The 16896-nt window shown below is 43.8% G+C and overlaps 1 protein-coding gene across 1 annotated transcript in view; it reads right to left on the minus strand.

Annotated features, from left to right (window-relative positions):
* Window positions 1–2163: 2163 nt before the first annotated feature.
* SSC4D (scavenger receptor cysteine rich family member with 4 domains) overlaps window positions 2164–16896 on the minus strand; it is a 40638-nt gene continuing 25905 nt past the window's right edge. Inside the window, exons 9-11 of the mRNA XM_034421344.3 lie at window positions 16138–16215; window positions 10934–11263; window positions 2164–7721 (exon numbers count right to left, since the gene is read on the minus strand). Of these exons, the coding sequence (XP_034277235.1) occupies window positions 10947–11263; window positions 16138–16215 (395 nt within the window). The 3' untranslated portion in view covers window positions 2164–7721; window positions 10934–10946. The remainder of the gene's footprint in view (window positions 7722–10933; window positions 11264–16137; window positions 16216–16896) is intronic.

Genomic DNA, 16896 nt, shown 5'->3' on the forward strand with positions numbered 1-16896 from the left:
CAGATTTTTATTTTTATTTTTATTTTGGTAATAAGGGAGATGCCTGCATCTGGCTCTTTACACAGCCATCTCCTGAAAATCTGTCAGTCTGAGAACCTACTATTACAGTCAGCCAGGAGTTCTATTGCAAGGTAATGGAGCCCCTCTTCTTCCATCAAGCTTCAATTACAGAATCTTGCCAAGCCTGTATATTGCAATAGCTTTCACCATCTGCAGATTTTCCAGAGCTTTTCCAATTTAGAAGCTGCTTCTTGGACTATGTGATCCACAGTCAACTAGAACACTCAGTTAGGAATTGGAGCTGATGGGAGCTGTAGTTTTCTCCGTCTCCTTCTGTCTCTGTCTCTGTCTCTCTGTGTCCCTCTGTCTCTCTGTCTGTCTCTCTGTCTCTCTTTCTCTGTCTCTCTCTGTGTCCCTCTCTTTGTCTCTCTGTCTCTGTCTCTGTCTCTGCCTCTCTCTCTGCCTCTGCCCCCCCCCTCTCTCTCTCTCTCACACACACACACACACATGCATCTGGAGAAAACCATGCTTGGATTGGTTGTCCCAGGACAAGCTGCATTTAACTCATGATTGTATTAGTTGAAAGAACATCAGGAAGATGTCCTAAAAAGAAGGGAATCCGTTCCACCTTTCTTAGAGACTGTCTTTTTCACTCTCAGCAACTTTTAAGTAAAGTGTGGAATTCCATAATTCTGGGAGCTGAAGTCCACACATCTTAAAGTTGCTCAGTTTGAAAAACACTCTTATAAGTGAAAGCGTATTTGAGAAGTTGGAAGGTTTCCAATTTTACACATGGGTAGGATGCCATATTTCCAAAGGTGTTTTTTCTTTTGAAGATGTTTCGCTTCTCATCCAAAGATTGAAAGAGAAGCGAAATGTCTTCAAAAGAAAAGAAAAAAAACAAAGTCCGGTTGACTCCTGAAAAAGCACCTTTGGGACAACCATGACCTGGATGACTGAGAATCTCTACAGACTTTTGATGCCATATTTCCTACCTACCGATGATCAGTCTGAACAGTTTTGCTGACAGAGAGTGATAAATATTCATGTGCTATCCAAACACAATCATATCACGGTGCATCATATGCAAAACAAAGGGATTTTGATAGGACCAAAAGTGTCATATTCTACACCTTCTCCATCATAAAAGGCCAATAATAAAGATGCATTAAATAAACGTGTACTTTGACTGCTTTTCCTACATTATCTCTGTTGACTTTTTGCATCTTTCATCATTCTGGAGGAGGCAAGCCCAAAGCTAATATTCGTCCAATGAGGAATGGCTAAGGGAACTATAGTATGCTAGCCTAACAAAGAGAAAACTTCTGGGAGACCTGATAATCTTCCAATACTTAAAGGGCTGCCACAAGGAAGAGGAGGTTGATTTGTTTTCCAGAGAACCTGAGGGCAGGACAAGAAGCAATGGGTGGAAACACGTCAGAAGGAGATTCTACCTGGAAATAAGGAGGAATTTCCTGACAGTGAGAAAGATACTATTACTTCTGTGTCGAAAGCATCAGAGTGCATCTGTGGTGAAAGGATTTGCTGGTGGCATCACTGTTGCCCAGGTGGGGGCTCCTTTCACGTCTCTGTGAAGTTGCCACTAAAATGGTACTCATTGATCTACTTGCCGTTGCCCCAGTTCAGCTCTGCCGCAGACTTCGGATCTCTGCCACGCATGTGCAGGGGGAGGGATGCGTATGGACAGTGGTGGAATTCAGCCGGTTCTATCCAGTTCGTGCGAACTGGTAGCGGCAGCTGTGGGAGGCGCCGCCCACCCACCTGGATGTCATCACATCCCGTTTTTTACCCTCTGCGCATGCGCTGAAGGCTCTGCACATGCACAGTGGCGCGTGTGAGCGAAGAGAGCATGTGTCCACGTTCACATTTGTGAACTGGTAGCGAAGGTAAGTGAATACCACCCCTGCATGCGGGGGTCCATGCATGCACAGGGGCGGGTGCATGTGGGGGGCCATGCACGTATGCGCAGGGGGTGGGGTGAATTTGTGGGGAGTCCACGTGCATTGCTTTTTGGGGGTTTGGGCATGTGCACGTATTCACACATGCACTTTGGGCACTTGGTCCGGAAAAGGTGAGCCATCGCTGCCCTAATCATTAAAATCCTGTCTGTGTGGCGGCAAATACATAATGCTGAATCACACCACCTTTTCAAGGGCCTTTATTTATTCAAAACAAAAACTGGTAAGAAAAAAAAAATGACAATATGGAATATGAACACTGTATTATATAAAAGCACCTTTTAACATCCCCCTTCTGCGAAATGACATATACAAGTATTACATGGTTGGATGTTGAAACTTTTTTTTTTTTTAAATCACTAAACACCTGCATTGAAACACTCTATATAATATTCTGCTTCCTCCTTTGCCTCATTTCTACCACCCACCTTGTAGCTCAGACTGCAGATCTGTCTTCCTTAAAAGTAGTCACATTCTATTCAGCAATGACTTTGTTTAGGTCATTGAAAAGTAATTTAAGTCCTATGTACAATGGAAACACCGTTTATACGCAAACTGGCACCTCGGTGGAATTGAATGACTCAGTCCTCTACCCACATTTAATTGTGAACAAGCCTCAGTACCCCAAAGGAAGTTCCTTTTGAAGAAAAAAAAACCATGAGAATGGTTCCAAGAGAAGAGAGTGCAGCTCAGGACTGAACCGTGGGGTCCTTGGAGTCTTCTGAATTTAGTTGTTTGCTTGCAGGCGTTTCATTACTTAACTGCCTATCTGTAAACTTCCTGTTTACAGGTAGTCCTTGACTTACGAGTGTAATAGAAGTCGAACTTACAGTTGTTAACTCGTGCCTGTCATTAAGTGGGTCATCAAACACTGGGCCAAATTAAGTAAACATGGCAATCGTAAAGTGAATGCTGCCGTCGTTAAGCAAACTCGTCTGCAATAGGTGTTTTGGGATGGAGATTGGAAGTAAACACCCATTTCCGACAAAAAAAAAAAAAGGAAATTGTGGTCAAAGTGATCACAGGACACTGCAGTTAGCCATAAATATGGGCCAGTTGCCGAGTGCCCACAATGCAATCATGTGATCACAGTTTTCCCCCACCCCCAGCAACAGAATTTTTGAATCTGGGTCGCAAAGAGATCTCTCTTTTTTTGCATCCATTGTAACTTTGAACAATCACTAAGTGACCAGTCTTAAGTGGAGGACTAACTGTAACTTGCCCGGCCTGTTTTGCTGGGAGTGTTGTTGTTTTTTCTCCTTGGTAGTCCTTCGATTAAAGTATTGTTTTCTGCTTGTTTGTTTGCCTTAATAGGAGTGATAGGTCTGACTTCATGTTTTCGTACAAAAAAAAGCTCAAAATCTTTTTTCAGCAGATCTAAGTCATGTTTTGTAGCTGACAGTTGTTCAAATAATGAGATAGTTTGGAGCAAACCCCATACTCTGATATGTTGTTGCTGCCTGATTGTGTAATGAAAAGTCTACAAGCAAACTATGAAGCTCAGAGAGCACCAAGGACTTCACAATGAGTGGTTTGAGGCAGTGGTAGGATTCAAATAATTTAACAACCAGTTCTCTGCCCTAATGATTTCTTCCAACAACCAGTTCACCAAACTGCTCAGAAAGTTAACAACCAGTTCTCCCGAAGTGGTGCGAACTGGCTGAATCTCACCACTGGTTTGAGGGCTACTAAATCTTGTTTGCAAACATTTGGATGACCACTAGATAGCAGCAAAAGAATAAGAGTTCCCTGTATTCCTTTGAGGCCCTCTAGTGGTCATCTGGCATTTTGCAACCTAGATTGAATAGCTCCCCTGGACCAACAAACTGGGCTGTGGCATGCCAGAAACCGGGCCACGCAAATAAGCGAAGCCCCATCCACGGGATATAGGCAGCACATGAAACCACACCTCCTCTGGTCCACGGAAAAACTTATTTCCATGGAACTGATGCCCAAAAGGTTGGGGACCGCTGCTCTAGGGCATATAAGTGAGGGAGTATCTGAAGTTATCACTTCTCCTCCCGTGTTTCCCATAAGCTCTGTGTTGGCTATGCCCATGCCAGTTGGGAATTTGAAGAGAAAAAGTTTAGTATATGTGGAAGATACCAGATTTGGAGAAAGTTGCTTTAGTATTTACTGTTATAAAGATAAACAACCGCTCTCTTTCTAACTAAAACGAATAGGTCAGTAATAAATAAAAAGTACCATTTCTATCAAGTTGAGTTGGACTGTTACTAACCAAACACATCATATCATTTTCTTGACCACCACATTAATGTGGTTTACAATTGCTTTCTTCTGGAATTGTTTTCCTTAAAGACTATTTTACAGTTCTGAAATGTCCAAATGGTTTTCTATGGAAACACTAACTTGGTTTAAGTCAAGCCATGTTGGCGCAGTGGTTAGAATGCGGTATTGCAGGCTAATTCAGCTCATTGCCAGCAGTTCGATCCTGACCGGCTCAAGGTTGTCAGCCTTCCATCCTTCCGAGGTCGGTAAACTGAGGACCCAGATTGTTTGGGGGGGGGGGTGGAAATGGTGACTCAGTAAACCACTTAGAAGAGTGTTATAAAGCACTATGAAGCAGTATATAAGTGCTACTGCTATTAACCATCCTTACCTTTTTCAAGCTTACTTAAAGGCAACTCAGTGTCGCCAGCTGTCATGATGATAATTATCATGAAAAATATGTTTGTTCAGCTACTCCTCCTCATCCTGACAAAAACTCTACCCAGAAACTCTTGTTTTGAAGGCAATCTTCCTTTGGGACAGTTGTAGTGCATTGTTTCAACTGTTAGAAAGGGGAGAAAAATCTACATGCAGCACAAAATGCACTGAATCTCCAGATTCCCTAAATTCCAGCTACCATCAGCCCTGCCTGGGTGGCTAAGAGTGAGGGATGCTGGGAGTTGTAGTTTAACAAACATGAAGGTACAGGTTGTTCTCAACTTACAACAGTTCATTTAGTGACCGTTTGAAGTTACAATGGCAGTGGAAAAAAAGTGATTTATGGCCATTTTTCACCTTTACAACCATGGCCACAGCCTCCCTGTGGTCACGTGATCAAAATTTGGACATTCGGCAACTGGCATGTATTTATGACAGTTGCAGTATCCCCAGGTGTCACATGATCCTCTTTTGCAACCTTCTGACAAGCAAAAAGTCAACGGGAAAGCCAGGATCCACTTAACAACCGTGTTATTAACAACGGCAGTGATTCACTTAATAACAATGGCAAGAAAGGTCGTAAAATGGGGCAAAGCCCATTTAACAAATGTCTCCCTTAGCAATAGAAATTTTTGGCTCCATTGTGGTCCCAAGTCAAGAACTACCTGTACATATGTTTACATGTTCTCCAGTCTTGATAAAATCTTACCTTTTGGGGGGTGGGGTGTTAAGATTTCATGTATTCAAAGGTACAGGGGATTAAACCTGTAGGTACTTATTTATCAGTACACGTACAAATGCCTAAATTATTGCTTTAATATAAATAGAAAAATACCTAAGTAACAAGTAGCCAAGCAACTTTGTCTCTGCTAGCTTAGTGGTTTATTCAGAACTATTTAGGTACCTCCCTTCTTATTTCCTCCTCCTAAAACCCAGTTAGGCTGGACAATCCTTAAAATAAGGTAAAGGTAAAGGTTCCCCTCGCACATATGTGCTAGTTGTTCCCAACGCTAGGGGGCGGTGCTCATCTCCGTTTCAAAGCCGAAGAGCCAGCGCTGTCCGAAGACGTCTCCGTGGTCATGTGGCTGGCATGACTAAATGCCAAAGGCGCACGGAACGTTGTTACCTTCCCACCAAAGATGGTCCCTATTTTTCTACTTGCATTTTTTTACATGCTTTCGAACTGCTAGGTTGGCAGAAGGTGGGACAAGTAACGGGAGCTCACCCCGTTACGCGGCACTAGGGATTCGAACCGCTGAACTGCCGACCTTTCGATCGACAAGCTCAGCGTCTTAGCCACTGAGCCACCGCATCCCTTTTATCCTTAAAATACAAGATGCTAAAAGGCAAATTCTATTCACCTTGGCTTAGCAATGTTTGGTAAGTCAGAAATTCCCTACCCTTGCAAGGATTTCAGAGGGGAATGAATAACCACTTTCACCCCAAAACTACATTCTTTCCACCTTTTATACATATTGTCGGGTTGTTTTTTTGTTTTTTGTTTTTAAAAAGAAGAAAATAATACAAAGAAAGCAACCTCACTCATCAAGCTAACCTGCCTTATTTCTGCTGATTGCACAGTTTAGCCGAAAAAGTCTATGCACTAGAATATTCCCTCGCAATCTGAGTTGGATCCTGGAGCAATGTCTATTTTGATTGATTGATTGGATTATGCAGCATTAAGGCCTGTCTGATTATTCAGCATCAGACAGGCCTTCACCAGGATGATCTGTCCCTGGCCTAACGCTTTGGGTCTCCCAATGATGCATCCATCCATGGCTGTAATCAAGTCCCTCCGCCTTATAGCTGGTTGTCCTCTTAGTCTTTTTCCTCCCCACCTTTCCCACCACTATGGCCTTCTCAAGGGAGCTGGGTCTTTGCATAATGGCATACGAATTTCATTAGGCAGCTGGTGAAGGGGAAGGTGCCCTGGAGAGCCTTTTGTTTGTAAGGCATCACATTTTTTTATCTGGAGCTGAAACGCTGCTCAGGAGCAACACAAGAAAGGCTAAAACTATAACATTTCGCCCTCTTCAAATGTGAGTATAATGCACATACTCACTGTGACTCTGATTTTGATTTATGGATATATTGGGCTGCAGCCGTGCACTGTCACCAAGTTAAAAAAACTGGTTTAACATTTTTGTACACATTTGATCCTTCATTCCTGCAAATCCAAAATGTCTTTCTAAAAAAAACCTCAACCTCTTATGGCGACTTTTTCCTCTTTTACCTGGAAATAGGCGTTGAATATTTTGCTGCTCTACTTGTCTGGTTTCACTCTTCCAGCTTCACCCAGTATTCTGTTCCAGGTATTCTGAGAATATGCTTTTTTCCCAGCTCCAGCTACCAGTTTACTCTGACCCTCCCACCTATTCATGGAGCACAAACCATCCTTACTAAAAAGTTAAACTTTGCACACCTGACACTTATTTTTGTCCAAAAGAATGAAGAAGACACATATGTCCTGAGGAGCCACCATAAAAACCAGTACACACCAAAAGAAGAAACCCTACATTGCGGGAGGGGGGGGGGACCAATATCAAAATGACAAGACTAGAAAATACATCATATGCTGGGATAAAAGATTTCTGGAGATCTGTCCTGGATGTGTCCAAAGTGTCTTGTGTGGGGACTTGCTCTGAAAAATACACCATTTCTGGTTCCTAAACTAACTATACACTGAGATGGTCATGCTTCAGATTTAACTTGAAAATGATGCTTGTAGGAATGAGAACATAGCACTTGTCTGTGACCTTTTTAAAGCAGCAATATCTTTTTCCAAAGTCACATGGTAAGCACAAGGGGTAGCACAAGAGATCCCAGGAAAAGACATGGGTGCTTTAAAGTGCTGCAGCAGGCAAATGCTATTATCTGTACTCCTGTATCCTTTGAAGCAACTTTTTGGAATTGAATTTGAAGTACTGCGGAGCCCAGGTAGAGAGACGTATTTGCAGGAGATCCCACGGACATAATTCACTGAGAAGACGACATTCTGCAGGAAGATTTTGGACATGCACCGAGGAAGTTCAGTTCCTTACAATTGGTGCAGACTTGGAAGTCTACGAATTTCATCTGGAAAACAAAACAAAATACAGCTCTAAGCAGCTTTGGTTGTGATATATCTAATACTAGAACAACTTAAGAAACTTTTTTTAAAATATGGCTGCATTACTCATCCCATTAAGCCATAAGCAGTTCTGACTTAGGAGGTTAAATCTGTGAGTGTGCAAAGTGGATGCACTCCACCTCATGTTTAGGTTTTGCACCACGAAGATAACACACTCTGGGAAAAGTCAAGGTAAGCCCTTGATTGCCACAACAATGGTCTTACTGCCTTAAAGAAAATGAGGTCATGAAGCACAGAAGCTTTGTTGGGTGAACTTTATTGTCACATCAGCAGCTCAGCTGGAAGGAGGGCACCCCGACATTGCACAGAGATGCTTTCATGGGGGTGTGGGCAGGGGTGGGCTGCTGGGAGTTCGCAGGGGTTCGGGAGAACCTCTAGCTAAGATTCTGTGCAGTTCGGAGAACCCCCAAATCCCATTCCTGGCTGGCCCCGCCCACCCCTCCCCTCCCCTCCCCTCCCAGGAGTCCCCACGTGGCCTGTTTTGTATGCCGGTAAGTGCAGGGCGTGCACAGAAGCTCAGGGAGGGCAAAAAATGGGCCTACCGGAAGTTCGGAAAAGCCAGAAATGGACTCATTTCCAGCCTCCAGAGGGCCTCCGGAGCCCGGGGAGGCCATTTTCACCTTCCCGGAGGCTCGATGAAAGCCTCCAGAGCCCGGGGAGGGCAAAAACAAACCCCCCACCGTGGTGCAGAAGGCCGACTAAGCCACACCCACCATGGCCACGCCCACTCAGGAACTGGGCAGAGAACCCCTTGCTAAAAATTTTGAAGCCCGCCCCTGGATGTGGGCTTTAAGATTCATCCATGCAAAGCACCCCATGAAGTTTTGACTCCTCTTCAGTTTTAAAAGGAGGAGAAGACCGATAGCGCTTTTGGCTTACTTCCCATATTACACTATGGCATAATGTTCTTTGCTTATGTCAGTATGTGATGTACCAGCCTCCACAGGAGAAGGAGAGGTAAAAAATCTGGAAAATGGGCATATAGCAGCCTCCAGATTTTGATCCCCTTGTAGACCCTTCCAGTGAAATTTAAACCTACTCATTATAGCTCAACAATAGATCTGCACCTGTCACAATGGTTTATTCAACAAATTGTGACTCAAAAGTTTGTTTTGGCTTGGGAATACTGTCTGAATCCAGCCACCCTGGTTAATAAAACTGTCGTTTCAGGTTTTGTATGATATGTGAAGCCAATCAGTTGAAGCTTAGAGAACAAAGCATGGCTTAATTTATTATGGGAACCCAGCCATTGACTCTGGTGGCTAACAATGTAAGGAAAGCATTGGAAATTCTCCATACTACTTTTGCATCTGCAGTAATTCAGTCATGGGTCATCTGAGCATTGTAATCATTTACTCTGTACATGGAAATATCATTGCTAATTATCATGGTTCCAGTTACCAAATGCCAAGAACAGGGCATGCTGGACTTCTTAAATTTGATGCTCTTCAAAATTATTTATTGATTTATTAATTTTTTTTATGTTGCCCATCTCCCCTATAAGGTGACTCTGGGTGGCATAAAAGATATATGATGATTACTTCCAGAATCCCCATCAAGACTTATTTGGGATTATGAAAGTGCTAGTCCACCAAATTTTTAGGATTGCAGATTCGGGAAGATTATTCTACACAAACGCAAGTAGCTAGTATGAAGAAGAGCTGCTTTGCAGGTCAAACCAAAGGATCCATTGAGTGATTGGCTGTATCCTTTTTGGAAGCCCAATGTAAAATACATAAATAATAATTTTTTGCCCCAAATGGCCCCTAGCAATTGGTACTTGGAGACAGACACTTCTGAATAAAACAAAAATCCATTTAGAGATCATGACTAAGAGAAACCAATTAAATTAATCTCCCCCATGAATGGCTCTAATCAACTTCAGAATATTTTATTCACCAGTTCTTTCACTTCACCAGGAATTTCCCATCTGTATATATATAATAGTCCTCGATTTACAACAGTTCATATAATTACTGTTTGAATTACAACAGCATTGAAAAAAGTGATCTATGCAGGGGTGGGCTGCTGCCGGTTCGGACCAGTTCTAGCGAACCGGTAGTTCCGACAATTAGCTGGCCCCGCCCACCTGGCCCTGCCCTATCCTGTCCTATATTTCCTTCTTTGTGGCTCAGCTGATTCGCGCGGCACAGCTGATTTCCGCACCTCTGCTGTTCTATTTACTGTGGCTGCCTTAGAAGGTAAGCAGCTGAGCTTCAAATTGCTGTATTTTGAACGCTGCGTGCAAGCGAGTTAGGCTAAACTTGCAACACACCACTGGACGTATGACTGTTTTTCACACTTATGACCTTTGTAACATCCCCGTGGTCACGGGATCAAATTTCAGAAGCAAAGCAACTGGCTCGTGTTTATGACAGTTGCAGTATCCTGGGATCCCTTTTTGCGACCTTCTGAAAAGTCAAGTCAATGGGGAAGCCAGATTCACTCAACAACCGTGTTACTAACTTGACAACTGCAGTGGTTTACTTAACGAATGTGGCAAGAAAGGTCGTAAAATGGGGCAGAACTCACTTAACAACTGTCCTGCTTAGCAACAGAAATTTTGGGCTCAATGGGGCAGTGGTGGGTTGCCTCCGGTTCGGACTAGTTCTATAGAACCGGTAGTAAAACCGGCAGGAGGCTCCGCCCACCAACCCCGACGTCATCAGAATGCTTCTGCGAACTGGTAGTAAAGGTAAGTAGAGCCCACCCCTGCAATGGGGGTCATAATTTGAGGACTACCTATATTCTCTTACTTACTTACTGCAGGATAGGAATGGCTTGAAACAAATCTTAATAGTTAAAAAGGAAAACAGCCACTTTCTGTGTGGTTCATAAACAGACTTCCCATCCCTACCAGTGGTGGGTTAAAATTTTTTTACTACCGGTTCTGTGGGTGTGGCTTGGGGTATGACATGGCTTGGTGGGCGTGGCATAGGAAGTATACTGTAAAATCTCCATTCCCTCCCCAATCCAGGGGAAGATTACTGCAAAATCCCCATTTCCTCCTGATTAGCTGGGACTTGGGAGGCAGAGAATAGATGGGGGTGGGGGTCAGTCAGAATTTTTACTACCAGTTCTCCGAACTATTCAAAATTTCCGCTACCGGTTCTCCAGAACTGGTCAGAACCTGCTGAAACCCACCTCTGGTCCTTACCTCCAGCACAGCATCACAGCAGATGGCAGAGGGCACCAGCGTCTTCCGAGTGATCGCAGTTGTGCACATTCCAGCGGATATGAGAGCAACGCAGGAGAGATGCTTCGCCTCCTTTGCACTTGAGGTTGTCCAGGAAAATGTATCCTTTGCCCTGGCCATACTGGGCTTCTCCAAAGGCTGCTAAGGCGCTTCCACAGCCAAGCTGCCGACATACCACTTTCACATCCTTGAGATCCCACGCATCATCACACACCGTCCCCCACTGAGACAGGTAAAACATCTCCACCCGGCCTTCACAGCGATGGCTGCCATTGACCAGTCGCAGAAAACCTAAACATTGGAATAGGAATAGGAATATAGTAGTGTAACGTAGCATAGCGTAGCGTAGCGTAGCGTAGCGTAGCGTAGCGTAGCGTAGCGTAGCGTAGCGTAGCGTAGCGTAGCGTAGCATAGCATAGCATAGCATAGCATAGCATAGCATAGCATAGCATAGCATAGCATAGCATAGCATAGAATAGAATAGAATAGAATAGAATAACAAAGTTGGAAGGGACCCTGTAGGTCATCTAGTCCAACCCCCTGCCCAAGCAAGAGACTCTATACTATTTCTGACAAATGGCAGTCCAGTCTCTTCTTGAAAGCTTCCTGTGATGAAGCACCCACAACTTCTGAAGGCAAACTGTTCCATTGATTGATTGTTCTCTCTGTCAGAAAATTCCTCCTTATTTCTAGGCTGAAACTCTCCTTGATCAGTTTCCATCCGTTATTTCTTATCTGGCTTTCGAGCGCTTTGGAAAATAGCTTGATCCCCCTCCTCTCTGTGGCAGCCACTCAAATATTGGAAGACTGCTATCATGTCCCCCCTGGTCCTTCTCTTCACTAGACTAGCCATGCCCAGTGCCTGTAACTGTTCTTCATATGTTTTAGTCTCCAGTCCCCTCATCATCTTGGTTGCTCTTCTCTGCACTTTTTCTAGAGTCTCAACATCTTTTTTATAGTCTGGTGACCAAAACTGGATGCAGTAGTTTAGGTGTGGTCTTCCTAGGGCTTTATAGAGTGGTGATAGTTTGACTGATTGAGGACAGAATGAAATACAGGAAAAACACAGTGTGGTAACATCTATGGAGATTCTCAACCATCCAGGTCATGGTTGTCCCAAATGTGCTTTTTCCAAAAGACAACTGTTTGTTTCCCTTTGGAAACATTTCGCTTCTCATGAGAAGCGAAGCATTTTCAAAGGGAAAAAAACCAGGGGTGAAATCTAAAATTTGTTACTACCAGTTCTATGGGCATGGCTTGGTGTGTGTGTGTGTGTGTGTGTGTGTGTGTGTGTGTGTGTGTGTGTGTGTAATGTGACTGGGTGGCCGTGGCCAACTTTTTTTTTTACTTTTAAAAGCATTTTTTCTACAACCTTAAGAGGTTGCAGAAAAAAAAATGCTTTTAGAAGCCTCTGACTATCAGGCCACTCATATGGGATCGCCAGAGGCTTTTAGAGGCATTATTTTTCCTACAACCTCTTCCGCCAAAGAGGTTGCAGAAAAAAATGCTTTTAAAAGGCTCTGACGATCCCAGCTGAGCCGCGCGATCAGCAGAGGCTTTTTTTTTTTTAACTTTTAAAAGCATTTTTTCGGCCAAAGAGGTTGTAGAAAAAATGCTTTTAAAAGTAAAAAAAAACAGCCTCCGATGATCGCGTGGCTCAGCTGGGCATGTGGGGGGGATGCAGGGATTTTTGCTACTGGTTCTTCGAACCACCCGCCGCCATCGCTACCAGATCGGGCGATTCGGTCTGAACCGGGAGCATTTCACCCCTGAAAAAAAACCAAGAAAGTTCAGCTGCCTTTTGGAAAAAGCACCTTTGGGATGCAGTCTCCTAACAATGGACAAAATTGGGAGTTTCCTTCCAAATCTGTACCTTAATCCTACACGTGCTCAAAGTCACGCCAAAAAGTCACGCCAAAAAGTGCAACTCCACATATGGCCATCAGAACCTAGCAACCCATATCCACATGCCGCGTTTGGATAAGTTGCAACTATTGTGAGTGTATGGCTTAGCACAGTGATGGCGAACCTTTTCAGCACCGAGTGCCCAAGCCGGAACGTGCGCACGCTGGAACCCCAGAAACTCGAAGACTATGCAGAGGTAGCACGCAAAGCCCTCTCTGTGGCCACGTGCACCGTCACCAGCTACTCTTCTGGTTTCTGGTGCACGCACACCTGCCGGCCAGCTGGTATGCCGGAGCACCGGAAACCCGAAGATCAGGTGGCCAGCGTGCATGCGTGTGCTGGAAACCAGAAGAGTAGCTGGTGACGGTGCACATGCCCACAGAGAGGGCTCTTCGTGCCACCTCTGCATGGTCTTCGAGTTTCCGGGGTTCTGGTACACGCACGTTCCGGCTTGGGCACTACGTGCCGAAAAGGTTCGCCATCACTGTGCTAAGCCATACACATGCCATCATGGGCTTAGCATGTTGTATAAGCATAACCCCTAAGATCAGTTTGTGGTTGTAGGAGATGACCAGGCTGAGCCCGAAGGAGGGGTCACTACACTTCACACAAGAGACCTAAGTCCACCCCCCACCCACCCATGAACTCTGATGATTCTTACTTAGGACCAATTTGCCTTGACCGTTAGTACTTCAGATTCTTGTGTATAGGTAGCATGAAACAAACTCATAGTACTTTTAAACCCTATCCTGAATCCTGGTTTCTTGTGCCTAATAGTGGTCAGCATAGTGGAAGAACTCCCCAAATAGTTTAATTCACCAACCAAATTATATCTGTTGGGTATACCTTTTCGCTGGCAGAGGCACCGGAGGCTGGTCCTTTGCTGTTTGCAGGGTGGCCCCGTGGGCCAGATCTAAGCATCAGGCAGGCTGAATCTGGCCCACGGGCAGTGGTGAAATTCAATTTTTTTTTACTACCAGTTCTGTGGGTGTGGCTTGATGGGCATGGCAGGGGAAGGATACTGCAAAATCTCCATTCCCACCCCACTCCAGGGGAAGGATACTGCAAAATCCCCATTCCCTCCCCACTCCTGGGGGAAAGATATTGCAAAATCTCCATTCCCTCCCCATTCCTGGGGGAAGGATATTGCAAAATCTCCATTCCGACCAGTGATGGGATTTTGCCGGTTCTAGGTGGTTTGGCCGAACCATTTATTAAATTGCTGGCTCACCCAGCCCCTTACCCTGCCCTTCTGCACCACTATTTATTGCCAATAAATAGTGGTGGGCGAGGGGCGGGCGAGCCAGCAATTTAACAAACGGTTCGGTGTTTTTTTGTAATTTTATTGGCCCATGGAGCTTCAGCATAGGCTAATTAGCCCGTTGATTAGATCTGCCTCCCGACTCTCAGCTGATTTGCTCTCAGCTGTTTTGCAGAGAGCTCTGCTGCTTGCTTGCAAAGAGTGCTGTAGCAGATTTTTTCCCCTCTAGCTATGCTGAAAAACGAAACTGAAAGTAAAGCAGGCTTTGCTGTTTGCTGCAACTTTGGAAAATTAGGCAGGCAGATTTCTTTTTTTTTTCCTCACCAAAAAAGGTAGGTGCAAACAATGGGAAATTTAGGGAAAAAGAGGAGAGTTCAAGATTTTAAAACACAAAAGAAAAAAAGCTCTATTTAACTAGGGAATTGTAATAATTGAGATACTATTAAGTGTATATTGTGTTGAAAGCAGAAATGGTTAAGTTGTGGTTTGGAGGAATATATGGGGGAAATTATTTGGTTTATTATTATTGGTAAATATAATTAATTGATTTGTAAGAAACTGGATTGCATGGAAATAATTGGAATATTCATGTTCATATTGATTAATATACAAAAAAGATAATTATATAACTAATTGATTTATATTAAAATGTTGAATTTATATTAAACAACTGTAATATTACATAATTAACCAATGTGAGATATAAAAATGGATATAAAAATAGATGACAATGGGAAGGGGTATAATATAGAAGGGAAAAATTGAATTTGATTAAGATTAGAGATGAGGATGAAGGGTAATATTGGTTATTTAAAAAATAGATAAGGAATAAATATGGCAAAAAGGAAATATAGAAAATGTAAATTTAATTGAAATGACTAAACACTGTTTAAATTTGTGAACCGGCCAAATACTCTGTTCAAAGAAAATAAATTGTATGTTTGTATGTGTGTTTCTAATTATTGCTATTTATTCATATTTGTTCTCTTTTATTCTTTAAAGTTTAACAATTCATTCTTTATCTTAATATCTTTATATTTGTTTGGGGCCTTTCTTCCATTTCATCTTTTTTACTGTACAGCAATCTTTCTCCTCAAACCTACCACCTCTCTCTTTTCTTTCCTTCTTACTTTCTCTTCCCCCCCTCTTCTTCTCCTCCCTACTTCCTCTTCCTTTCTCCTTCTCTTCCTCTCTTCCTCCCTCTCTTACCCTCACTCCTACTCTAATTTCCCTTCCCTTCCTTCCTCCCGTCTTTTCCTTCCCTCTCTCTCCTTCTTTCTTCCATCTCTCTTCTCCTTCCTTCATCCCTCTCTATTGCTGTATCCTTTTGTGCATATGCATATTTTGTGCACTTTTGACCACTCCTCGAACTTACGACTGTCCTCACATTTTACGCCCTATCTTGTCACTGTGGTGAAGAGAAGTAGTGGTAAAATGACTGACACGGTTGTTAAGAATGCCGCAACGGGCATAAATGTGAGGATGGTCGTAAGTGCGAGGACCAGTCAGAAATGACTTTTTTCAAGCCTCTGAGTAGTCCCTATGCACATAGCCACACTCACCCGGTCACATGACCAGCTAGCCACGCCCACCCAGTCACATGACCACCAAGGCACACACCCCAACTAAGCCACGCCCACAGAACCGGTTGTTAAAATAATTGAATCCCACCACTGAGTCCAACCCCACTCCAGGGGAAGGATACTGCAAAATCCCCATTCCCTCCCCATTCCTGGGGGAAGGATACTGCAAAATCCCCATTCCCTCCCCATTCCTGGGGGAAGGATATTGCAAAATCTCCATTCCCACCCCACTCTGGGGCCAGCCAGAGGTGGTATTTGCCCATTCTCCGAACTACTCAAAAATTTCCGCTACCGGTTCTCCAGAACCTGTCAGAACCTGCTGAATTTCACCCCTGCCCGCGGGCCTTGAGTTTGACATCCCTGCTCTAAGGCAAGAACAGCATCACAATGCCAAGAGCAGCTGTGGGTTTACATACCGTCTTTGGGACGAGTGGTGGTTGAAGTTGTGGTAGCAAAAGTATCTTCTTGCAAGGAAGCCCCTAATTCTTCTGCTCCTGCAATCCAGGAGAAAAAAAAGGCACAGACTAGCAAAGAGGAACACGAGAAATGCACATTCAATTAGTCAATTTTGAGATATAGGTCTTTGTTTTTAAGGGCATGTTTTAAGCCCAGTCTGAATTAGGACCAGTGGTAGGATTCAGCCAGTTTGCACCTATTTGGTAGAACCAGTTGTTAACTTTCAAAGCAGTTCGGAGGCTGGAAGAAATCTTATTTTGTTTTTTCCCACTTTACAAGGCTAATCCTGTAAGGAAGGCAGGAAGGAAACATTCTGGTGTCGTTTCTAGCCTAATCTTTATTGCCCTGTTTACAGAAACTGCCTCTCTGGTTAACCCTTACTACATTGTAACAGTTAAGGCGAAGCGCCCATCAACGTGAGTGACATTGAGTTCGTCACGCCCACACAGTCACATGACCACCGAGCCATGTCTACCCATGTGGTCATTAGGGCAGAGAACCGGTTATTAAATTATTTGAATCCCACCGCTGATTAGGACTGGTGTCCAATGCATCTGTGGATATCTCCTCTGGGTCCTCTCACACTCCTACCTTGCCTGGTTTTCTTTTTTTAGAAAAAATAAGCACCTTTTTAATTCAAAAGTAACAATATTGGAAGCAGGCTAAGCAAATCTATAAACTCCAGCACCACTCTGGTTTGCAAATTTACCTCTGGTCTC

Source organism: Pantherophis guttatus, chromosome 1, assembly GCF_059756535.1.
Source record: "Pantherophis guttatus breed Tessera chromosome 1, ASM5975653v1, whole genome shotgun sequence".
NCBI classification, from domain to species: Eukaryota; Metazoa; Chordata; class Lepidosauria; order Squamata; family Colubridae; genus Pantherophis; species Pantherophis guttatus.